Source organism: Jaculus jaculus, chromosome 1 (assembly GCF_020740685.1).
Source record: "Jaculus jaculus isolate mJacJac1 chromosome 1, mJacJac1.mat.Y.cur, whole genome shotgun sequence".
NCBI lineage: Eukaryota > Metazoa > Chordata > Mammalia > Rodentia > Dipodidae > Jaculus > Jaculus jaculus.
Window position 1 is genome coordinate 171,101,696 of NC_059102.1, and position 25,533 is coordinate 171,127,228.

At 43.2% G+C, this 25,533-nt stretch overlaps 1 protein-coding gene across 1 annotated transcript; it reads left to right on the plus strand.

Annotated features, from left to right (window-relative positions):
- The first annotated feature begins 11,713 nt into the window (after positions 1-11,713).
- On the plus strand, positions 11,714-15,471 carry LOC101601168 (adenylate kinase 2, mitochondrial-like). The gene is given in 4 exon segments (XM_012950952.2): positions 11,714-11,718; positions 12,192-12,306; positions 12,557-12,669; positions 14,964-15,471. Coding segments are annotated over 4 exon segments (741 nt in total).
- The last annotated feature ends 10,062 nt before the right edge of the window (positions 15,472-25,533 follow it).

The window sequence follows — 25,533 nt, forward strand, 5'->3', positions numbered from 1 at the left end:
GTCTATGTTCCTAATCCACTGTGCAGCACGTATTAAGTGTACTAGGATGCACCTGGTAGAACACACTACAAAATGGCCAGAGGAGTCAGCAAGCCCAGAGGCCTGGAGGATCAACAGGAAGGGACAAACAAAAGAGAACAGGAAATGACTCTCCAACTAACAAGGGGAAAGGATTAAAAGCACAGAAAGATGATTATCACTAATGAAATTAAGTTTCCTTCCCTTCCAGCAATCCTCACCCTGTACACAATAAGCAAAAAATTATTAATGTAAATTCACAGTCCATATAAACCTAGAGAAGGAAAACAGCATAGCCTCTATATGCTCCAGAATGTGTTAGCACATTCCATGTAGACTAGGTCTCACCTGTGTGGTCAGGTCACACCTTTGTGGCAAGATTAGAGCAAGCTAAGCATGGTGGTACATGCCTGAATCCAGCCAACTTGAAGACTAGAGGAGGACAATCAATGTAAGCTTGATGCCATTCTGAGCTACATAGTGAGTTTGAAGCTAGCCTGGGCTACATAGCAAGACCTGGTCTCAAAACAAAAAAAGAACTAATAGGCTGGGGAGATTGTTAAGCACTTAAGGCTCTTGCCTACAAAGCCTGAGGACCCAGATTTGATTCCCCAGTACCCACATAAGCCAGTTGTACTAAGTGACACATATGTCTGCTTTCATTTGCTGTGGCTAGAGACCCTGGCATGCCCATTCTTTCTCTATCTACTTCTCTCCTTCCTTCTCTCTCTATAATAAATAAAATATTTCTCAAACTAATAATAATAGCAATAATAATCATTATTATTAATAATAATTGAATGTCTAGATTTAAAATGCTCAAAAGAGATTTGATGTTGTGAATACCATGGCAGGCACCTATGAGAATAAATATATTTTGTACATACAGAAAGGTGGGGTATGCCTTCTTTATGTCCATTATTCAATGCAAAAAGGAGAGAATCATACCAAATAAATGTGGGCCCACCATTGGTCATGGGTGAAGGGGACATAACTTTATAGCTGGGTAATGGTGAGGTCTTGGGTTATAAGGTCATCTACTCTAAAAGGTTCACAGATGAATAAAGTATCACTTACTAAGTTGATTTAATTGTACATTTAAATATGTTTGACCTAAATTTCAGCTATTGCCAGAAGTACTAAGAGAGAGAATGTGACAGCTGGGAACAGCTCTGAAAACCACTTGAGATGAGATTCAGAAACAAATTGCATCAATTGCAGGGTTAGCTACATAATTCCCAAGTACTCAGAATGTAGCTGGTTTTCTGGTTTCTGTAGAAATGAATGTCTAGGATGATGAACGCTAGCTACTCTGGTCCTCATATTCCTTATTTCTAGAAAATAAACCCATGTCTTTTAGGAATGCTTTGGCTTCAAATGCCAGAAAATTCAACTCAAGCACCCTCAATCAAGAATTCTCACTTATTGCCAGGCGTGGTGGCACACACTTTTAATTCTAGCACTCGGGAGCCAGGAGAGTTCAAGGCCACCCTGATACTACATAGTGAATTTCAGGTCAGCCTGGGCTAGAGAGAGACTCTACCTTGGGGAAACAAAAAAAAAAAAAAAAAAAGAATTCTTACTTTTGATCTCCTATAACTAAAGAATGCTAGAATGTAAACAGCTCTCTTGGGGCAATTTTTTTCTACCCCTCTCTCTGTCCAGCACTGTTGACTGCACACTCCCCTTAGGGGCAGATGATTACCGATAGCTCTAGACCTACATTCTCATTTGTATAAACTCATCCGAGAAAAGAGATCTCCCATGGCCTCAGTGGGAGATATCATCTCACTAACTCCAAAGGGTTCAGGAAGCCTAAGCCCACAATGTGGCCATGGGGACTTGTTGGCCTTAGCTCCTGTGACTAACATGGACCTGCACCCAGGGAGCTAGGGAGATTAACTGAGGCAGTGGGAGGTCAGACCACATGACCCCACACTCAGATTCCACACTGTACTTCCCTTTAAAATTATCCTCCCCCACCTTTTTTTTTTTTTTTTTTTTTCCTCCTGCCCTAGACAGTCTTCCTCTTGCCCTAAATATTCTTCCTGCACAGGTGCAGAAAATTTCCAAGTCCTGCATCCCAAGAGAGAAACGTGCCGTGACAAATGAGAAAATGCAGCCCCTGGCCACACGCCAGGTGCAAGCACAAGTCGTTTAATGTGCGTTGCTAGCACAGCATGCTCATCCGCTCTTCCCACAACCCGGTCCCCACTGCCCTGACGTTCTCTCACCTTCAATGAGGGGACTGAGGCTCCAGCCTGCTAGGTCTTCTCTGTCTCCAGTGAGAGGCCAGCGGGCGACCTGTAAATGCTCTGAGAGCATGTCTCCTGCCCTGGTTCCCCAGCATGTTCTTCCCCCAACTTTTCTCTCTTCCCTTGAAAGATGCCTGCAGACCTGAATAGGTATATTTAATTAGGGGTTGAGGATCAGAGCAATGGGAGTTTCCTATTGGACCTGCCTCTCCTTCTGCCTAATCTCTACACTGGAAACATTATCCAGTCCTAACCACTCCCCAAAGGCCTCACCTCTAACCACCAGAGTGAGATTTCCAACTCTTAATACTTCACAATGAAAATTAAACACATGAGACTTTGGGGACACATGCAAACTGTATCCAAACCATAACACCCCAGTTGTGTTTTTGTAAGTTTAGAGACTTCTAGGCACCAAGACTTTAATTGTGCTTTGATGTCTGAAATGAAAGGAAGAGAGGCAGAATGAGGAAGGACTGCACAGAGAAAGCAGTAGTTGGAATGTCTTGAAAGATGATAGGTGCTATGGTTTGGTGTAATAAAAAGGTGACACATGCCTGAGATTCTTCCACTCAAGAGGCAGAGGCAGGAAGATCTCCAAAGCCAGGAAGCCAGCGGTTCTACATTGTGAACTTCAGGCTAGCTAGGGCTTCATAGTGAGACACTATACAAAAACAGAAAGAAGCAGCAGAAAGAGCCAGGCATGGTGGTGCACACCTTTGACCCCAGCACTCCAGAGGCAGAAATAGAAGGATTGCCAAAAGTCTGAGAGCACCCTGAGAATACAGAGTGAATTCCAGGTCAACCTGGGCTAGAATGAGATCTTACTGCAAAAAAAAAAAAAAAAAAAAAAAAAGGAAAAGGAAAAGGAAAAAGAAAAAGGATGGGTGGGAGAGATGGCTTAGCGGTTAAGCACTTGCCTGTGAAGCCTAATGACCCAGTTCAAGGCTTGATTCCCCAGGACCCACGTCAGCCAGATGCACAAGGGGGCACATGCATCTGGAGTTCATTTGCAGTGGCTGGAAGCCCTGGCATGCCCATTCTCTCTCTCTCTCTCTCTCTCTCTCTCTTTCTGTCTCTCTGTCTCTCTGTCTCTCTCCCTCCCTCCCTCTTTCTCTCTCTGTCTGTCGCTCTCAAATGAATAAATAAAAAGGAAAGGGGGGAGGAAGGGAGAGGGGAAGGGAGGAAAGAAAGAAAGAAGGGAAGGAGGAAGGAAGGGAGAGGGAAAGGAAAGAAAGGAAGAAAGAAAGAAGGAAGGAAAGAAAAAGAGAAAGAAGGAAGGGAGAAGGGAGGAAGCGAGGGAGAGAAGGGGAAAGGACGGTGGGTAGAGGGAGGGAAAGAGAGAGAGAAGAAAGGGGAGGGAGAGGGAAGGAAGGATGGGAGAATGGGGGAAGGGAAAGAGGGAAGGAGTAAGGCGAAATGAAAAAAAGGAGGGAAGGAAGAATAAAGGAAAAAAGGAAGGAGGGAAGGAAGGTTGAGTCAAACCTCAGATACACATCTTACTGTTAAGTACAGAGAAATATATTCCCACTTCTAGTATGGTGTCTAGCTGGTAACAAATGTTCTTCAACAACATGTGTAATAAAGGTGAGTCACTGTGCCTTTCTGCACGTCAGATACCTTATTTGTAAGAGAGTTGATAGCACTTCCTTATGAAGCTCTTTTGAGTCAGCAGTGGGATTATATAAATATAATCTATATACTGCATGCTCTGACACCCCATCCAAGCTGCTTCTCTTAAGCATTAATCGATAAGGACATGTTCTTGCTCCTACTAGAGGGGATAAGTAAAACAAGACCAGAGCATTCAACCCTTGAACCTGAGATACCACCAGAGCAGTGTTCATTGTAACATCTTTGCGCATGGTCATAACTGCGGATGTCAAGAGAGGGCAGCAAAGAGCTATGGGGCTGGAAGGATTCAGACACTCAGGAAAAGAGAAGCCTCCATCCTTGACAGGATAAACTGTTCTGGAATGCAGAATGGGGTCTGAAGACAAGCCAGAAGACAGGACCCTCAAGAGACATCATAGATATGCCACTCACAGGCTTTGTGACCTAGATAAGACATATACCTCTCTAGTATATGATTATCTCTAAAGTGAGGACAAACCTAGCTCTCAAAGCTATTGTAAAGACTTGGGGGCTGGAGAGATAGTTCAGTGGTTAAGTCATTTGCCTGCAAAGCATGACGATCCAGGTTCAATTCCCCAGTGTCCATGTAAAGCCAGATGCACACAAAATGGTGCGTGCATCTAAAGTTTGTTTCCAGTGGCTAGAGGCCCTGGTGTGCCCATATTCATTCATTCATTCATTCATTCATTTTCTCTCTCTCTCTTGCTCTCTCTCTCTCTCCTTGCAAATGAATAAATAAAATATTTTTTAAAGATTTGGAATTGTTGCTGAGTTTTGTGTAAGGTTGCCTGGGGGCAAAAGTGAAGACTGCCCAAATCCTAACTTAGAAGCAAGAAATGAGAGAGATGATTTGGGGGTTACATAAATAAGATTGCTTAAATATTAAACAATACCTCATAATCACAGTGCAAGTACAATTTCATGATGGGGTAAATATTCTCTTTGACAGTCAGACCACCCAGTCTGTATGTATTTTTCTCCTTCCTCTTTCTACCTTCCTTCCTTCCTTCCCGTGAAGACTAACTTTAGCCTATCAATGGAGAAGTATCATAACTGGTCACAGTGACAGTTGAGTGCTCTGCTCTAAACGGGACATCTATACTGTCTTCACCAAAGTTCAGAGAATATTGTAGAAGAGGGAGCAGAAAAGAGAGGGAGGGAGAGTGGGCATTGCAGCCACTGCAAATGAATTCTAGATGAATGTGTCACCTTGTGCATCTGGCTTACGTGAGTACTGGAGAATCAAACCTGGGTCCTTAGGTTTCTCAGGCAAGTGCCTTTTCTGTTAATCCATCTGTCCAGCCCTAAATTATAATTTTAATGCCTTATTTATGTGCCTTCCTGCCTCACCCCCAGCACCTACTCCTGCTGCGATCTGACACCCAGCCCAAGGCTACTTGGGGTCTGCCTATTGGCTCCATAGCTCCTGGCACATAGAGGCTGAGTCACGTGGAGTAGAACTTTTCCCTTCCCTGAAAACTTATAAAAAGGGACCAACTTTCTGTGTTCTTTGAACTTTCAGAGCCCCTCGACACCCCTCTCTCCCTGGCTGTGGATCCCATAATGCTCAGCCTATGAAATCATATTATTACTCTCCTAATAAAGCTGTAACTCTAAAAGCGAGATAGTCGCAGGACCTCTCATGGATCTAGCCTGATCTCTCTCTCTTTGATCTCTCAACTACAAAGAGGCACAGGAAGGCATGGGGAGACTACTCAGGTGGCCATTACAACAATCTGGGTTGGAAACCACAGTGGTTTAGACTGGAGGCAAAGAGACATGGTTAGGACCTGCACATGTTTGGAAGGTATATACAATGAAGTTTGACTGATGATGAGATGTGAAGGTCAAGGGAAAAAAGAGACACAAAAACAATACCAAGAAGGGTGGAATAGCCTTTCACTCATGTAGGAAAGGTTTAGGAAGAGCTGTTTTGCTGAAAGCAGCAGCAATTTAATTTTTGATCTAATTACCCTTTGCAGCTGGGGCGATGGCTCAGTGTAAAGGTGCTTGCTTGCAAAGCCCACCTGCCTGGGTTCAATTCCCCAGAACCCACATTAAGCCATATACACAAAGTAGTAAACATGTCTAGAATTCATTTACAGTAGCTAAAGGACCTGGTGGGTTTCTCTCTCTCTCTCTCTCTCTCTCTCTCTCTCTCTCTCTCTCTCTCTTCTCAAATAACTTTTTAAAAATATCCTTTTGGACTCATTTAAGTAGAAAGATCAGGATCCATTGGCCTGAAGTTCATAGGAGAGCTCTGTAATAGAGATACAAATTCAGAAGTCATCAGTTCATGGACCATGTTTAAGGCCACAGGATGGTAAAGAGTGTAGTCAGGAAAGAAAACTCACCCAGGAACTGCACCCCCACACTCCTCTGGGCTGACACTGGAGTAATCGAGAGAATTTATAAAGGAGACAGAGAACGAGCAGAAAACCAGAAGAATGTGTTCAGCAGGCATCAAGAGAATTATAAACTGAACTCACCACTGGATTTAATAATACAAGGTGATTCAAGATGCAGGCTAAGGAGATGGCTCAATGATTAAAGGCACTTGTTTACAAAGCCTGCCAGTCCAGGTTCAATTCCTCAGCCATCCATGTAAAGTTAGATCCGTGTTTGTTTGCAGCAGCAAAAGACATTGGCTCATACAAACAAATAAAAATTAATAAATTTCTATAAAAGATTTTGGAAAGAGCTGGTTTGGATAAAGTAGTGAGAATGAAAGCTTTTTACAGTGTATTCAAAAAGCATAGTTGGGCTGGGCATGGTGGCACACGCCTTTAATCCCAGCACTCAGGAAGTAGAGGCAGGAGAATTGCTGTGAGTTTGAGGCCACTCTGAGACTACATAGTGAATTCCAGGACAGCCTGAGCTAGAATGAAACCCTACCTCAGAAAACCAAAAAAAAAAAAGAAAGAATGAAAGAAAGAAAGAATAGTTGGGGTGTGGGGCACACACCTATAATCCCAGCACTTGGGAGGTGTAGGCAGGAGGGTCAGGAGTTCAAGATCATCCTCAGAAGCATACATAACAAATTAGAGTCCAGCCTAGGCTAACTAGGACCCTATTTCAAAATTTTAAAACATAGCCAGGCGTGGTGGCACACGCCTTTAATCCCAGCACTCGGGAGGCAGAGGTAGGATCGCCGTGAGTTCGAGGCCACCCTGAGACTCCATAGTGAATTCCAGGTCAGCCTGGGCTAGAGTGAGACCCTACCTCTAAAAAAAAAAAAAAATTAAAAAACATAAAATAATGGGAGGAAAAGAGTTAGGGACGAGAGTCCTACCAACTATTTAGAGAAAGGTGTATGGGCACATTGGGACCACTTGCTACTGCAAACTAACTCCAAATGCATGCACCACTTTGTGCATCTGGCTTTACATGGGTACTGGGGAACTTGCTGATTAGGCGAGGCTGGCTAGCAAGCCCCAGTAATTTGCCTGTCTCTGATGCCCCGGCTTTGGGATTACAAGTGGAAGCTACCACCCCTGGCTTTTTAAGTCAGGACTTCATGCTTACAAGGCAGGCACTACACTGACTGAGCTATCTCTTCAGCCCTTAACTTATTTATTTTATATCTTTTTTTGTTATAACTTTACTGGGAGTACAATTGAGAAGGATACAGTGAAGGGGATAAATCTTTTTTTTTTTCCTGAAGTCAAAATGAAAATCTTGAGAAGCCATGTTAAAAAAAAAAAAAAAAAACTCATGAGCATGCGATCTAGAACTATGATAATAAACAAGGGAAGAAATGAATCTAGGCTCTGAAAATGACTGGGGTGGAATGGGGGTTTGGGCTTCAGGAGGGGTGGGTCAGGAGACTTTTCTTTGTTTACATCTCATGGTTTTGCTCAGCAATTTAAAGCGCATAATAGACTCTTTTGATAATAACAATTAATGAAACAAAAACCCATATGGTAATGAGGTGCTGGTCTCATAGACCTCTTCTGTAGTCAGCTGGTCTCATGGCGTGCTGTTCTTAGGAATGGTGTTGGTCATGTGAAATGTGGTTTCTCTGAAGCAGTCACAAGTTTGTCATGTTCCCTCACTCTGATGGAATAGAAGCTCTGGGAAGCAAGAGCCTCTTACTGTATATTTGAGGGTAAACAGACATGCAAATATTAGGTTATTTCTCTAGCTGGAAACAAACATGCGCGCGCGCGCGCGCGCGCGCACACACACACACACACACTTTACCCCTTTTCTTGAGCCCTGCCTTCTCTGTCTACATCACCTTAGCTGGGCCTGGAATCCCAAGACCAGAGGTTCTTGTTTCACCTCCACAGATAAAATTTGACTGAGGTTATTTGTTGGGGCCAAAGAGGTACCTAGGCTACCATCACCCTTCATTTGGACCTTGAGTTGACCTTGCTTTTGCTCCTGCACAGTCTTGCCTCTCAGCTGCCTCAAGTCTCCAGCTCCTGAGTCCTTCAGGATTCTGATGAAACCAAAGCCAGTGTCTCCTTGGCTCCTCTCTGCCCTTCTGTAAGGGATAAAGAGCATTTTTCATCTCTCAGCCACTCTGCTCTCTTTTCATATAGATTCATACCTGGTTCCTTTATTTATTTTTCCTTCTGCTAATATTTTAGTAGCTCTGTAGAAGGTAGCATATAAAATCATATGTTTAGTTACCACATTTAATCAGAAGAATCTGTTGTGGCAACTAATTGGTGCTGATTAAAATAAAAGTAACAATTCTGAAACATTGTATCAATCTGAGTTTCCTGCTAGGTAAAGCAGAGAAAATCTGATCAACACAGAGGGATGAGACCCTGTGGGATGGGATTTTCACAATAACCAGCAAAAATAACTTCAAGATGGAGTTTGGCACAATGTCACATGCATGTAAGCCCAGCACCCCAGAGGCTCAGGCAAGGGGATCAATCAAGAGCTTAAGGCCAGCAGGAATTACATAGCAAGTTCAGAGACCAGTGTGACCTACAAGGCATCGAATTAATGAATTAATTAAATTTAATAATTATTTAACTAAATAAAAATAAACCGCTTGGGGCTAGGGAGATTGGTTGGCAATTAAGGTGTTTGCTTGCAAAACAAAAAGACCCAGGTTCAGCTCTCCAGGACCTACTCAAGCCAGATGCACAAGGTGGCACATGTGTCTGGAGTTCATTTGCAGTGGCTAGAGGCCCTGGCATGACCATTCTCTCCCACCCTCTTTCTCTCTCTCTTTCTCTCTCTCTCTCTCTCTCTCTCTCTCTCATTCTCAAATAAATAGATAATAAAATGTGTTTTTTAAAAAATCACTCAAAGAACAATTAGTCTAAGACCTAAGGATTTTATTACATACAGGTAGATATCAAGCTGGGTTCACAGGGTTGTGATCTATATGATTTCTTAGAAGAGCCCTGTGCCTCAAGTTCTACTGTCACTATCTTAAATACCTAATAAGGGCTGGAGAGATGGCTTAGCGGTTAAGCGCTTGCCTGTGAAGCCTAAGGACCCCGGTTCGAGGCTCGGTTCCCCAGGTCCCACGTTAGCCAGATGCACAAGGGGGTGCACGCGTCTGGAGTTCGTTTGCAGAGGCTGGAAGCCCTGGCGCGCCCATTCTCTTCTCTCTTCCTCTATCTGTCTTTCTCTCTGTGTCGCTCTCAAATAAATAAATAATTAAAAAAAATTTAAAAAATTTAAATACCTAATAATTGTTTTTAAACAACCGCCTCATAAATTACGCAGCAGATTCTAGGGGTGCACAGTGGCAGAAACCCTGGGAAGACAATCTCATCAAACAAAGACAAGTACAAGGTATACAAAGGCAAATCAAATACCTGAACAATCCAAAGGGAAGGAGATTGATTTAAACAATCCATATCTTTACCAGTTAAGGATTAACAAGGGGGGGGGAGGGTTCAGCTCAACCACTCACTGAACGTCTATATCTACTTTTGGTTTTTTGAAACTGTGAGAAATGTTAAATTCATTAAGTTTGATGTAAATAAGACATCTGAGTCACTGTCAGCAGTCACAAGCTCACTGCTGGGCTATTTGCTGATTCTGATCAGTTTCTGAGAACCCAGTGCTCTAGTTTCTTTTTCAGTGGCCCTGGCCTTGCTATCTTGCAATCTGTGACCCTCCAGGCCACAGCTCTTATCTGCCTGTACATACCCAAGGCGCAGCTGAAGGGCTTTTTTGTTTTGATTTTGATGTTTTTTGTTTCTTTTTTTAGTAATTATATTTATTTATTTAAGAGGGAGAGAGAGAGAATATGGACACACCAGGGTCTCTGGCCATGGCAAACAAACCCCAGATACATACACCACTTTGTGTACCTGGTTTTATGTGGTTACTAGGGAATCAAATTTGGGCCAGCAGGCTTTGCAAACAAGTGCCTTTAACTGCTGAGACATCTCTCCTGCCCTCAAATTTTCTTTATTGCTCTTCAATGTCCACTCCTTCTTCCTTACTTACAGAAAACAAATATTTTATGAGTTTAGGATTAAAATAATAAACTGGACCTTTATGTTCCAGCATTCTTTATGGGTTGTCCTGAGCTCTGACCAATTCAGCTCAATTGGAAGTTGCCTGTGGATTCACAGGAACTGTGTTATTTATTTCACAGAGTTGCCCCCTTTTTTTCAATCTAGGGAAAGAAATGATGATATCAAAATAGAAGGGATACTACTTAGAAAGAAAAAGGGAGGGTGGTTGGAAGGGATTATGATCATGGTATATTATCTATATGAGATATTGTCAATAAAAAGTTTTTAAAAATTACCCACTATGGTCTGTGGATTTCTTTCATCAAAATTCATAAGCCAAGAATGTGAGCCAGATGCACAAGGTAGTGCATTCGTCTGGAGTTCATTTGCAGTGGCTAGAGGTCCTGATACATCCATTCTCTCTCTCTCTCCCTCTCTCTCTCTCTCTCTCTCTCTCTCTCTTTCTGTCTCTATGTGTGTGTATCTTTCAAATAAATTTTAAAAAGTTTAATAAGGGCTGAAAAAAGCTGGAGAGATGGCTTAGTGGTCAAGGCACTTGCCTGCGAAGCCTAAGGACCTCTTTTTGACTCTCCAGATCCCATATAAGCCAGATGCACAAGGTGACAAAAGCACAAGGTTGCACATGCTCACTAGGTGGCACACATGTCTGAAGTTTGACTGCAGTGGCTGGAGGCCCTAGCACACCAATTCACTTTCTCTCTCTCTCTCTCTCTCTCTCTCTCACTCTCTCATTAAAAAGTTAAATTTTTTAAAAGGACTGGAGAGATGGCTCAGCAGTTAAGGTGTTTGCCTACAAGGCCTAAGGACCCAAGTTCAATTCCCCAGTACCCACATAGAGCCAGCTATACAAAATGGCATATGCATCTGGAGTCCATTTGCAGGCCCTTTTGCACTCATTCTCTCTGTCTGTCTTCTAGCTCTCTCTGCTTGCAAATAAGTAAATAAATGTTTAAAAAAAGAACATGGAGGCCACTGACTCAGTGGAAGTTTTGTGGGGCAGGGAGCATCTGTCACCCTCAGTCCTGAGTTACAGCCCAGCCAAGAGCTGAGGAAACCTCCATCACCCTCAAAGACACCACAAATGCCCTCATCAGTACTGATACATACGTGGTGGTTCTGACAGAACTGAGGCAGGCAGTGAAAGCCAAGTCCAGAGAGTTTGGAAATGACTATTGCCCTCTTCCATCATGCAAAGAATCTCCAGGAATTGGCTGGTCCTCAGCTATCACAGCTTTCCAAGAGCTCAGGGCCACTTGATCACTGCCGGCCACTGTTAGGATTTGGATTCAAGAAGTTGCACTAAGAGGAATGATTCTTGAGTCCAATGTTTTATTGTCGTACATAATGGGGTAAGAAGAGTGGAAGAAAAACAGAGGAGAGAGCAGACAGAGAACCTGGCCCAAGAGGATGAGAGAGGGCCAGAGAAAGTGTTTTATAGGGAGAGGAGACAAATTGCCCTGCAAGGGAAAGGCTAGGGGTGATGTGCTTGAGGTAAGGGGCTGGGAGAGGTGACACATCCCTCTTCTCAGCCAGAGGCATCCTCAATCCTCAACAGGAAGTAGTTCTAGAACCCCAGATCTAGTCTAGGCCTGGCCAGGAGGGAGGAGGCAGAGAGACTGGGACAGTCCAAACTGAGAATTTCACTGACAATGGCAAGTCCGTCCTGGCTGCCGGGGGACTAACATCCACAGCCTCCTCACCAGTCTTGTACTCTTCCAAATCCTTGGCCCTCGAAGCCTGTCGCCTACTGTTTGGTCTGGTGTGACAAAGTCTGTTAAGTAAGTTGTGTGGCTAATAAACATCAGAATTTTATTTCTCACAGATCTTCAGACACTGGGAAATTCAAGATCCGGTGTCAGTGTGGTCAGGATCTTCTCTGGGTCACTGACTGCCAACTTTTCGTTGTGTCCTTCCATGAGAGGGCACTAATCCTGTTCGTGAGCACTTTGATCTCCGGACATAAATAGCTCTAAAAGACCTCACCTCCTAATGCCCTGACATTGGGAGTGAGGATTTCATCATTTGAATTAAAGAGGGGTAGGGCCACAAGTATCCAGACTGTAGCAGAGCCCAGTTGCAAGCCTGATCATTTCCTTTAAAACACAATAAAAGTTATTGCTGAAAAAGGCATGACTTTCCTCTAAAATCCTAGCAAACTAAGCTGTATCCCCTGCTCCCTTTTCATAGGAAACTCGTTTTAAGAGCCTGCAGACAGAGACAGCCACTTATTGCTTTTGCCCCCTGGGGATCCTTTCTCCTGGGCCAGCACTAATCAAGCCTGATAGCTTTTCCAATCACCAGTAAATAGGTCAAATAGGTGCTAAATCTTATTCTTAGTGATTTATCAGGAACTCCATTAGGATGGAGTGAGGAGTGTGTGAATACGTTAATTTTCTAATCCCCTAAGGCTGGCTAATTGGAGTAAGTACATTAGAAGCAGCTCTGATTGAGAAGTTAGAGTTTAAGATGATATGATTTATTGGAGAACCACCACAGCAGTAATTGATCCAGGCTGGGATAATCAATGGGTGCTGGACCCCTGTGTGAATGATGTGAGTAGTAGTGTGTTCACAGTCTCTGAGCATCCAGCCATAGAGTGCTTTTCAATTACAAAGAGATAGTTCCTAGTGGTGATGAAAGCTGACAGACACCACTATAACAAATAATCATTGAACAGCCCAAGCATGGGAGAAGCTAACATGTCATGTTGCTCCTGCATAAGATCATTATTTTGTATTCTTGCCAAAAATGTTTACCCAAATTAATGATAATTACATAATTAGAAAGGCATAAATATACATAGTTAGAGAAGTGGTTTGAACTCTCAGTATCCCAAAAGCAGGAAAAGGATGTAATCCAATAATAGAGTGCCTGGTACTTGTAGGGCCTTCAGCTCAATCCTTAACACTGAGAAGAGGAGAAAGAGGAGGAAAAGGAAGAGGAAAAAGAGAAAGAGAAGGAAGAGGAGTCTTTAAAAAAAATTCTGGGGGCTGGAGAGATGGCTTAGTGATTAAAGCATTTGCCTGCAAAGCCAAAGGACCTTGGATTGATTCCCCAGGACCCACGTAAGTCAGAGGCACAAGGTGGTGCATGTGTCTGGAGTTTGTTTACAGTGGCTGGAGGCCCTAGCACACCCATTCTCTCTCTGTTTCTTTCTCTCTCTCTCTCTCTCTCTCTCCCTCTTTCCCACTCTCCTCTCTCAAATTAATTAATAAAATTTAAAAATTTCTGGTGTATGTTTGTGGTATGTGGCGTGGGGCATGTGATGTGTATGTGTGTGCAGTGTATGCGCCTATGTGCATAGATATATGTGCCCTGTGCACACATGCACTAGCCAGAGGAAGATGCTGAATGCCCTCTATCACTCTTCTACCTTATTTCTTGAGGCCAAGTCTCTCACTGGACCTAGAGCTCGTTTGCAGTTACACTGACTGAGCAGCAAGCCCCAGCAGCCCTCCCATGTCCGCCCCTTCAGCACTGGGGTTGCATGTACGTGCGGCCATGCCCAACTGCTTATCTGTGTGCTGGAAATTGAACTCAGGTCCTCATGTTTGTGCAGTAAGTGTTCTTACCTACTGAGCCATTTCCCTGGCCTAAATTTTATATTTTAAAATATATTTTTTATTTATTTGGGAGAGGGGAACAGGGAGGGGGGAGAGAGAGAATGGGCACATGAGGGCCTCTAACCACTGCAAAGGAGCTCCAGACACATGTGCCACCTTGTGCATCTGCCTTTACTTGGGTACTGGGGAATCAAACCTGGATCCTTAGGCTTTACAGGCAAGCACCTTAACTACTGAGCCATCTCTTCAGCCCCAGTACTATATTTCTAATTAAAAGATATAAAGGCCATCATTGACAAAGTTTAAAACTATTTTAAATAATATATCAATGCTAAATTTCTTGAACCTGATAATGTAACTGTGGCTATGTAAGACAATATCCTATATCTCAGCATTTAAAAGTAAGGTATCATAATTCTTTTTTTGCATCATAATTCTTTAACTTACTTTCAAGTACATTGGAAAAAGATATAAATGCATAGATCCATACATCTATCAACAGATGCATGGATGAAAAAGATGTGGTGTATGGGGCTGGAAAGGTGGCTTAGCAGTTAAGGCATTTGCCTGCAAAGCCAAAAGATCCTGGTTCAATTCCCCAGGACCCAAGTTAACCAGATGCACAAGGGGGCACACACGTCTGGAGTTCAGTTACAGTGACTGGAGGTCCTGGCGCACCCATTCTCTCCCTCTCTCTCTCTCTCTCTCTCTCTCTCTCTCTCTCTCTCTCTTTCTCTCTCTCTCTCTCCCTCCCTCTCTCCTCTCTCTCTCTCCCTCTTTCTCTGTCAAATAAATAAATATAAAAATATATTTAAAAAGATGTGTATACATATCAAGTGGGAGGTTGTACAATCTTTAAAAAAATCTGTCACATGCTGCAATACGAATGAATTTCCAAGACATTACGCTAAGTAAAATAAACCATTCACAAAAGGTCAGGTGCTCTGTGAACCCACTCACATGAGATATCAGAAGTCAAAAATCATAGAAACAGGGGAGCAGGTGGCTGTCAGGAGCTTTGGCTGATATAGCTCCCAACGCTCAGAGCTGGGGAAGAAACTGAAGGCAACTGTGGATACTGGGAAACTGGTGAGCGATGAAATGGTAGTGGAGCTCATTGAGAAGAACTTGGAGACCCATTTCTGCAGAACTGGCTTTCTTCTAGATGGCTTCCCTCCGACCTTAAGGCAGGCCAAAACGCTCGATGACTCGAGGAAAGAGAAGCTTGAGTTCAGCATCTCGGACCCCCTGCTGATCCCGAAAATCGCTGGAAGGTTGATTCACCCCAAGAGTGGCTGGTCTTACCATGAGGAATTCAACTCTCCAAAGAGCCCATGAAAGATGGCACCGCTGAGGAACCCTTGATCCAGTGATAATGAGAAGGCCTTGAAGGTCTGTCTGGAGGTCTACCACACTCAGACCACCCCACTTGGGGAGTACTACAGGAAACAGGGGATCCACTCTGCCATCGGTGTGTCCCAGACCACTGATGTCCTGTTTGCAAGCATCCTAGCAGCCTTCTCCAAAGCCACCTCCTAGCAAGAGAAGGCCAGGAGAGAATGCACCACTGCTCACCTCCCAGTGGCCTGATCCCTGCACCTAGGGGCTAGGCAGAGGGAAAGGCTGGTCAGGGGAAGAGGGATGGAGAAGGGAGGGTGGTGAGGGGCTCAGGAGCAGTATTTGGAAGAGCAGCAATGTTATTGTAGTGAGTGGGATTTTCTACACATAGGTAGGGGTTTTAAAGTATCAGCAGAGAATTGTTTTTAACTGTGATTGGAAGGTGTGGATACAAATAGAAACATGCAGTATTATTTCTAAGCAATTAGGCTTTCATTTACTCTGGACTGGTGACAGTATTTTTTTTATTGACATCTTCCATAATTGTAAACAATATCACATGGTAGTTCCCTCCCTCCCCCCATTTTCCTCTTTGAAACTCCACTCTCCATCATATCCCTTCCCTCTCTCAATCAGTCTCTCTCTTATTTTGATGTCATGATCTTTTCCTCCTATTATGATGGTCTTGTGTAGGTAGTGTCAGGCACAGTGAGGTCATGGATATGCAAGCCATTTTGTGTCTGGAGGAGCACGTTGTAAGGAGTCCTACCCTTCCTTTGGCTCTTACATTCTTTCCGCCACCTCTTCTGCAATGAACCCTGAGCCTTGGAAGGTGTGATAGAGATATTTCAGTGCTGATGATGACAGTATTTTAAAGACATTACTCTTAAGGCTTCAGATGTTTTGTTGTTTTCTTTTGTATTTGTTTTGTTTTGGTTTTTGAGGTAGAGTCTCACTGTAGCTCAGGCTGACCTGGAATTCACTATGTAGTCTCAGGGTAGCCTCAAACTCATCATGATCCTCCTACTTCTGCCTCCCAAGTGCTGGGATTAAAGGCATGCACCACCACGCCTGGCTTGAAGGCCTCAGTTTTTAATCTAAGAACCTCATGGGGTACTAGACCAAGAATGTAGAATGTCTGCTGTGATCCCAACTGTCTTAAAGTTTGGAACCAAGCATCTGACTTATGCTTCCCCATACCATACGATTAAAATATCATTTCCACATCTGAAAGAGATCAGAGTATAGTCACACAGCTGGTAGCTCAGCAAATAAAGGTGGTGGGAGTCCACAGAGTCCCTTGCCATGACTTGCAACTGATTTACCAGTCCACTTGTTTTGATGGCAAAGCCTTCAGCAGCCACCGAACACACACCACAATCCTACCATCTTGCTTTCTTTCATCCATGCTATGTGAAGGAACCCTTTTAAGTAAATGAACAAGGGCTGGGGTGTAGTTCAGTGGCACATGCTTGCCTAGCGTTGCAAGGCCATGGGTTTAATCCCCAGCACTGCAAAACATAATAATAATGATAATCAAGGAAAAATAAATGATTAACATCTACTCATTAATATTATTTGAAGTGACTATGCTCAGAAAATAATCTTGAGAACATTTTGAAGGATAGGAATGTAAATATTATAATCCTGTCATACATGAATTTTAAAAGGTGGAATTGGCTTATAATCATACTTGGAGAAAAAATATATATAGTTGCTAAGTTGTTTATTAGGCAAGATATTCTCTAAGAGTCTTAACAAGTTTCACATGTCATGTAGCTACCATTGATGCACAAATATGTCTATGGACATAATTTCCTTCTCTCAGCACTCTGGACTAATAGAACCATAATTTTCTAGATATGTTTCAATGTGTACTTTTGGTCTGTACTCTATACTTTCATTAAAGTGATGTTTATGGAATAAAATTAAGTGTCCTAAGCTATATCATCCAAAGATTGTCCTCTCCATCCTCAAATCCCATGACTGGAATCACTCAATAGCACTATGATGTATTATTTTCAATGAGGTGCGTTTCTTAACAAATCAAAAGCTGCCTTGCTTGGCTCCTAAGTCAATAAAGTATGTTAAAATTTTGTGAAAAAAAAAAGTCATAGAAACAGGGCCCAGGGAGATAGTTCAGTGGGTAAAGACACTTGCTTACAAGGCCAGTTCATCTTAGGTTCAGTTCCTAGCACCACACAAAGCTAGACCCAGGTTTGATTCCCCAGAATACATGTAAGCCAGATGCACAAGGTGGCACATGCATCTGCAGTCCTTTTGCAGTGGCTGGAGGCCTTAATGTTCCCATTCTCTCCCTCCTCCCACCCTAGTTCTCAAATAATAAGTAAAGTAAAAGTTATTTTTTTTTTAAAGTATACTTAAGCTGAGCTGGGGATGTTTCTCAGTGGTAGAGCACTTACTCAGCATGTGTTCAAACCTTAGTACTGCAAAAAAAAGACAGAAAATGAGAGAGAGAAAAAACCTGGACATGGTGGTATACACCTTTAATCCCAGCACTTAGGAGGCAATGGTAGGAGGATCACTGCGAGTTGGAGGCCAGTGTGGGAATATAGAGTTTGTTCCAGGTCAGCCCAGACTAGAGTGATACCCTACTTCAAAGAGAAAGAGAGAAAGAAAGAAAAAATTAATCCAGATGTAATCACAACACATGGGAGACTATGGCAGGAAGATCACAAACATAAGTCCAGCTTGAACTACACAGCCAGACCAGCTAAAAAATAAAAAAGTTAATATGGTATGATGGTTAATTTCAATTGTCAACTAGGTTTGATTAAGAAATGCAAAGAGTATTAATTAAGTGTCTGTGAGGATGTTTCCAGAGATATTTAAGTGGAGAGGGAAGACCTATCATGAATTTGAAGGGTACCTTCCATGGCCTGGGGTCCTGGACTAAACAAAAAGGGAAGATGGAAAAATCCAGCTGAGTACTACCATGCATTTCTGTCTTCTTCCTGACTGTGGATACAATGTGACCACCTCACATTCCCGCCACATGCCTCCCTTGCCATGGTAGACTGTATCCCCCCAAATTAAACCAACATAAGCCCTTCCTCCTCACATTACTGTTGTCAAGTACTTTGTCAAAGCAATGAGAAAACTAACTAATACAGGTAAGTGAACTTAGTGATATATATTTGCAACCACAGTTCTAAAAATATATACGTACAATCTTATAACATACACATGCTAAGTCAGTTAATAGATGTGCATATTTCTTACAGAGAAAAAGTGACAGTTGACTGCACAGCTATAAATGAGACATCCGTGTTATCCTCTACAAGGCTTAGGGAACGTCATGAAAGAAGTGACAGAGAGAATGTCAGAGATGGAAGAAGGCGTGGAGTACTGCGGCACACTGTCCTCTGGGCATAGCATGGCTATTGCACTCTTGCACTACCAGCATCTGTGTTTACCTGCACAAGGCTGGGCTCAACAGTCTTTCATGGAGTCGAGAGGGGCTCAGGAGGCCATGTCCAACCTTGAGAAATTATTAGCATTTAATGTTTTCTTGGAAGGGAGGCAGACATTGTCTTCACTGGTATCTGGTAAATTGTCCATGCTCCGGTAAATCATCCCTCACCCATGGTCCTTTAGACAATCAGTGAAAGTAGAGGGCAAGAGAGGGTAAGAGAGGGGAGGTCAATATGACCAAGATACAGTATATACACTGAAAATATTATATTCAAATCCATTATTATGTTTAACTAACATATGCTAAAGAAAGAGAGAGCAAAGAGGGAAGGAAGAAAGGAAGGAAAGAAGGAATAAAGGAAGGAAAGAAGGAAGGAATCAAGGAAGGAAGGGGAAGAAAGGATATGCAAAGCAAATATGAATGTTAATAATGATTAATAATGGTGTTTATGTTACCTTTTCAATATTTAATTTTTAAAAAGTGGGGGGGTAGGATCAATGATTCACTTGGAACATATAGCAGGGCTTCTCTAGGGTTGAAGTGTTTTTTAATTAAGGCAGTGATCCACATGGGGAGAGAGTGCTTGGGCTGTGGTCATTAGATCCCATTTCTCTCCTCGGAGGAGGAGGCTGCCAACCCTGCCATAAGCATGGACCTGCTTCAGAACAAGATTCATTCCAGTGCTGACTGCTGTGCCAGATGATGGAGCCAGAGCCCCTTCCAAACTGCAGATCATAACTGCTGTGCCAGAGCCCCTTCCAAACTGCAGATCATAACTGCTGTGCCAGATGATGGACAGAGAGCCCCTTCCAAACTGTAGAGCATGGCTGGTATGCCAGATGACGGGACCAGAACCCCCTTCCAAACTGCAGGGCAGCTGTCAGTGCCTGCATGCCAAGAAGGGGCTACGCAGCTGCTTACATTTGGTCTAAGCCATGCTTGCTGGAATACCAACCACCCCCCCCACACCAGCAGTGAGGCTGTGTGGGTGGAGATGTGCAATGCCCCCACCCACACCTGATTTTAACACCATTCACCAAAAATAATTCGACACTCACGTCATGTCCGTTGGCAACAACAAGACACCAACTGTGGAATGTGGGCCTCTCAAATCCAATAAGGCGCGCACACAATGATGTAACCAAGGGTGGAACAGCAAGCTGCAGAATAGCATTTCAGCATGAAACTATGTACAGTGGAAAGAAAGAAAAGGGAAGAGGAGAGACGGAGGAAGAAAGGGAAGTAGGAGAGAAGAGAAAATGGGAGGTGAAAAGACAGGGAAGAGGCAAAGAAAGGCAGGGAAGGAAAGGAAAGTAAAAGAATGCTTCTCTCAGGCTTGGGAGATGGTTTAGTGGGTAAAACTTGTCTCACAGGCCTGAGGACTGTGTTCAGATCCCCATGTAAAAGCCAGACACTACCTGAAATACCAGCACAAGAAAAGAGGAGACACAGGATCTCAAGGACTGGCTAACTTGTCTAGCCAAACTGGTGAGTTCTAGCCAGACAGCCTGTTTTAAAAATATAAGGTGGATGGCTGGACAGATGGCTTAGTGGTTAAGACACTTGCCTGCAAAGCCAAAGGATCCAGGTTCAACTCCCAGGACCCACATAAGCCAGATGCACAAGGGGGCACATGCATCTGGAGTTCATTTACAGTGGCTGGAGGTCCTGACATGCCCATTCCCTCTCTCCTTCCCTCTGTCCCCTCCTTCCTCCCTCTCTCCCTCTTTCTCTCAAATAACTAAACATAAAAATTTAAAAATATATACATACAAGATGGAGAACAAGCAAAGACACCCAATGTCAACCGCTGGTCTGTGTACCACACATGCATATGCCCAAAATATACATACACCACACACATGCAAAAAAAAGAAAAAGGGGCTAGAAAGATGGCTTCATGGTTAAGGTGTTGCCTGCAAAGTGTAAGGACCCAGATTCAATTCACCAGTACCCACAAAAGCCAGATACACAAGATGACGCCATGCACCTGGAGCTCATTTGCAGTGGCTAGAGGCCCTGGCGTGCCCATTCTCTCTGTATATCTGCCTCTCTCTATCTCAAATACATAAGTGAAATGTTTAAAAAAAAAAAAGATTCTCTTGTATATCTGTATGATGTGGTGGTTTAAATTAGGTGTCCCCTACAAACTCATGTGTTCTGAATGCAAGATGGTGGCAATTTGGGAATTGGAGCCTCCTAGGGTCAGTGTATTGTTGGGAATGGGCTTATGGGTGTTATAGTCATCTTCCCTTTGCCAGTGTTTGGCACATCCATCAGATGATGGCCAAGAGGTGATGTCTAACTTCTGGTCATGTCACACTTTACCCAAGCCATCATGGAGCTTCCCTTTGGGCCTGTAAGCCAAATAAACCCTGTCCTCTCATAAGCTTCTTTTGGTTGGATTGCTTGCTTTCTGACATCAAAGACAAGCTACCTGATACCATACATATAACGTGTGTGTGTGTGTGTGTGTGTGTGTGTGTGTGTGTGTGTTTGTATGAGATACATATGTAACTTATATACCCCAAACTGCTAGCAGTGATTCTTCTTAGAGTCTGTTTTTTGTTGTTCTCTTCTGCACACACCAGGGTAATTGGCCCACCAGCTTCTGAGGATCCTCCTGTCTCCACTCCCCATCCTGCCATAGGCAGCACTGGGGTTATTACTTCCTGCTGCGTGTGTTCTGGGGATCCAAGCTCAGGTCATCACACTTGCAAAGCAAGCACTTTTACCCACTGAACCATCTCCTTCATGGGGAGAGGACCCCTTCCTAAAGAATCCAGTAGTCTTGTTTTTAAATTTTTTAAGATCAGGCCTCACCATTTAGCCCGGGCTGGTCTTAAACACACAGTGACTCTCCTGCCTCAGCCTCCTGAGTACAGGGTTGCAGGTGTGTGTCAGCATGCCAAGTTCTTACTTGAAGGTAAGGAAAAGATCTTCACCTTTGTGCTGTTTTCTTGTTGGCTGTATAATTTTTCCAAACTAGATTATGGGATTCTTTAGGAAGGGGCCTCTCCCCATGAAGGAAAAGGGCTGCTGACATCCCTTTGAAGCAACTTAGACAAAATGCAACCTAGTTCAGCGGTTAGCAAACAACAAGAAGCAGACTCCCAGGGTAAATTAATTTTAAAAACCAGCAACCTATGAATATATTTTTAAAATTTGAACTGGAATGCTCAAGGATTATATTCTTGTGATCTTTTCTGTTGAATTCACAATTAATATGGACCATCTACCTTGGAGAATAGACAGTGTTGAGGTAGATGAGGGCTTCACTGTGGTTTACATGCCTAAGGTAGGTCCCTAGGGCCTCACTTGAAGAGAAAGGCATGACATCATGGGAATTCACCTTTCCTGTGTTTGGTAGTAGTCAGGGACAGGGAGGAAGAAGGAAACCACAGAGGGTCCACTTGGCCTTTTGAGAGAGAAAGCTGACAGGCTAGAGCCCAACAAACCCCCAAGCCCCACCCTTTCCCTTCAGCATCAACAGATCACAGGGCTGGACAAACTGGAAAACAATGTCCATGTGGATCTGGTACCCAGGAGAACCCCAGTTCTGGCACAGTAAGGGGTGCCACAAGGGGCCTGACTCCTTATCTCCATTCATCCCTCCGAAGAAAATTGGATGATCAGCCACTGGGGGCAGGGTGGAAATGTGGCTACTTAAGCCTCCCCCTTCGACCCAATCTTCCTTTTCAAGGAAGGATCCTTCCTTTGCCAGGCAGAGGGATATGTGAAGATGACAGACTTGAACCTGATTAAATCAGTTTTGCCTGTGAACACAGAAAAAAAAAGATCAAGGAAATGTGAAACCTTTCCTCTTTGGAAAGAAAGCATGAGTGTGTGGCACGGCACTTTTATTAGGTTTTGCCACACATCAAAACTATCTCCATAGGAAACATAGATCTTTTCAGTCTCCCCAAGAAATGTGCAGTAATACTGTCATTATTCATTAATCCTTTGTTGCATTAGATTTGCTTTGGGGATGTGATAACATAGTTCCTGCCTGAAGGTGAGTGTAGGGTCAAGAACAGAGACTGCTTATGGTGCCCAGCTACATTTGAGTTACAAGAATAGCCTATTGTATTCTGCAGCCCTGGAGTTCTTATCTCTGACTAAACAAAACACAGAAAAATGTCAACCTTGAAATACAGAGAACCATTCACTTTTCGTAGGTGAAACCAAAAAGCCTTGTGCTGTTTTAGAAATAAATTACCTCCCAGTAGGCTAGCAGAGACCCAAGGAAGACAACAACCCATTCAAAGGTAAGTGAATCCTCTGTGCAAGGAACCAAACTGGAATACCAAAACTGGTGCAAACTCACACACCCACTTATAAGTCCTCCAAACGACACAATATGCCCTATTTTCTAAGATGAACAATCTACTTGTTTGTCTCTAAAACTACATCTATCTATGATGCTAGAATCCTGTGTTTTACATTAACCCTTGCTTTCACTGTAGGCTTTTCCCCCAGGGAGATGTACTACACCTGATTAGTTTCAACTAATGAGAAAATACAAAAGGACTCCCAAACTAAAAAAAAAAAAAAAAAAAATCCTTTAAAAAATCATACTCAGAGGTTGCTACTTGAGCCTAAGTCTGCTTTACAGCCCAAGCATCTCTTGGCTGGAGTGTTTCCCTCTGGAGAATGTGTTATAATCTCAATTACTGATTTGTACCTCCAGGAAAGTGAAATGTACAGATGTGCCTTTCTCCCTTGGTGCCCACCAGAAAAATAAACACAAAGATCTACCTTTTCCCTCAGAGTCTGTGCCCCCCTAATCTTTTTTGTAATTGTTTTGTTCCTACATAACAGCATCCATTCCAGAGTCATCTGGATCAAACCAGCCCTTGCCAGCATTTGCGCCAAGTTTTTAGTAGTCCCCTTTGTCTCCTCACCTAAGTGATGTGGTCCTGAAGGACCACCTCGGGTGGTTGGGGTGCGAAGAGCAGGAAATTGGTTGAGTATGTATATATCAGCTGAAAAGAACTCAGTAATTTCAGAACTTGGGAGGCAGAGAGGCAGGGGGTTTCAGGAGTTCAAAGTCCTCCTCAACTACATGGTTAGTTCAAGGGAAGCCTGTATTACATGAGCTCTTGTCTAAAAATAAAATAAAATAAAATAAAATAAAATAAAATAAAATAAAATAAAATAAATAAGGACCAGGCATGGTGGCTCACACCTTTAATCCCAGCACTTGAGAGGGAGAGGTAGGAGTATGGCTGTGACTTCAAGGCCACCCTGAGACTGCAAAATGAATTCCAGGTCAGCCTGGGCTACAGTAAGACCCTACCTTGAAGAAAGAAGAAAAAAAAAAGAATAAAAAGAATAAATATAAGGGCTGTAGAAATGGTGCAGTGGTTAAAGACGCTTCTTATAAAACCTGTTGGCCTGGGTTCAATTCCCACTTAAAGCTAGACACAAAGTGGCACATGTGTCTGGAGTTCATTTTTAGTGACAGGAGGCCCTGAAGTACACATGCTCACTCTTGTTCTCTCTCTCTCATAAATAAAAATATTTTTAAAAATAAATAACTATAAGAAAGAAATCACATATATATTTTAAGGGGTACAAACTGATAGCGTTACTCTATTCCCCTGGCCCAGGATAGCATATTTAGCATTTTGATATATGTCTTATAGCCAAGCTGATGTGATATTTTGTATACAGGAAGAGATTAGATTCCATAAAGATGCAGAAGATCCCAGGTCCATGGACCCCAAATTTGGGTCCTTGCCCAAATTAACAAAGAATTGAAAACATGGACAGAGAAAAGGATAAATTATGAATCATAAGGTTTAGTTTAGGGAGAGTTAGGATCCAGAGGAAAAACTAGCAGAGAAACCCAAGGGAGAGGATCAATGGAGAAGTTTCCCTCATTTAGACAGTTCTCCTGGGAAGAAGCCTCTGGAGAAGAAGCTTACACACATGAAAAGCAAAACAGGACATCCCAAGACAAAAGATCCCTACTGCACAATGGGTCAAAGAAGACTAAGAGCGTGACTAAAGGACTCAAAACTTAAACGAAAGGGCCTGGAGAGATGGCCCAGCAGTTAAGGCACTTGCCTGCAAAGCCAAAGGACCCAGGTTCAATTCCCTAAGACCCACATGAGCCAGATGCACAAGATAGTGCATGCATCTGGATTTCCTTTGCAATGGCTGCAGACCCTGGCATGCCTCTTGTAATCTCTCTATATATATATCATCTATCTATCTATCATCTATCTATCTATCTATGTGCTTCTCTCTCTGAAATAAATTAATTAAATAAAGTATTTTAAAAAAAAACAGCTGGAGAGATGGTTTAGCAATTAAGGCGCTTGCCTGTAAAGTTTAGGGACTCATGTTCTGCTCTCCAGGTCCCACATAAGCCAAATGCACAGTGACCCAAGTACACAAGGTCACACATGTGCACAAGGGGGCACACCTAGAGTTTGAATGCAGTGGCTGGAAGCCCTAGAGTGCCAATTCTCCCCCCCCCCCCGTCCCTTTCTCTCTCTCTCTCTCTATCTATCTCTCTCTCACACACACACGCACACACACAAAATGAAGTCTGTTGGACTTGCCTCAAAAAAAGAAAAAAAAAGAGATCACACATGTTGCTACAGGAAAGCACCCCAAAACAAGGCAGGAAAGTATCTGGGCAAAAAGAAATCCACCTCTCCCCTTCCCAGCCAGGGAAGGGCACAGGAAACTAAGAGTAGCTACTTTATTTGTGCCGAACATCTGACTAGAGTCTCATTATCAAACGCAGTTGTGTAAGGGGGAGCCGTGATTGGTTGGTGGGCTCAGGAGGCTGACTCAGGAAGGGTCAGTCCACA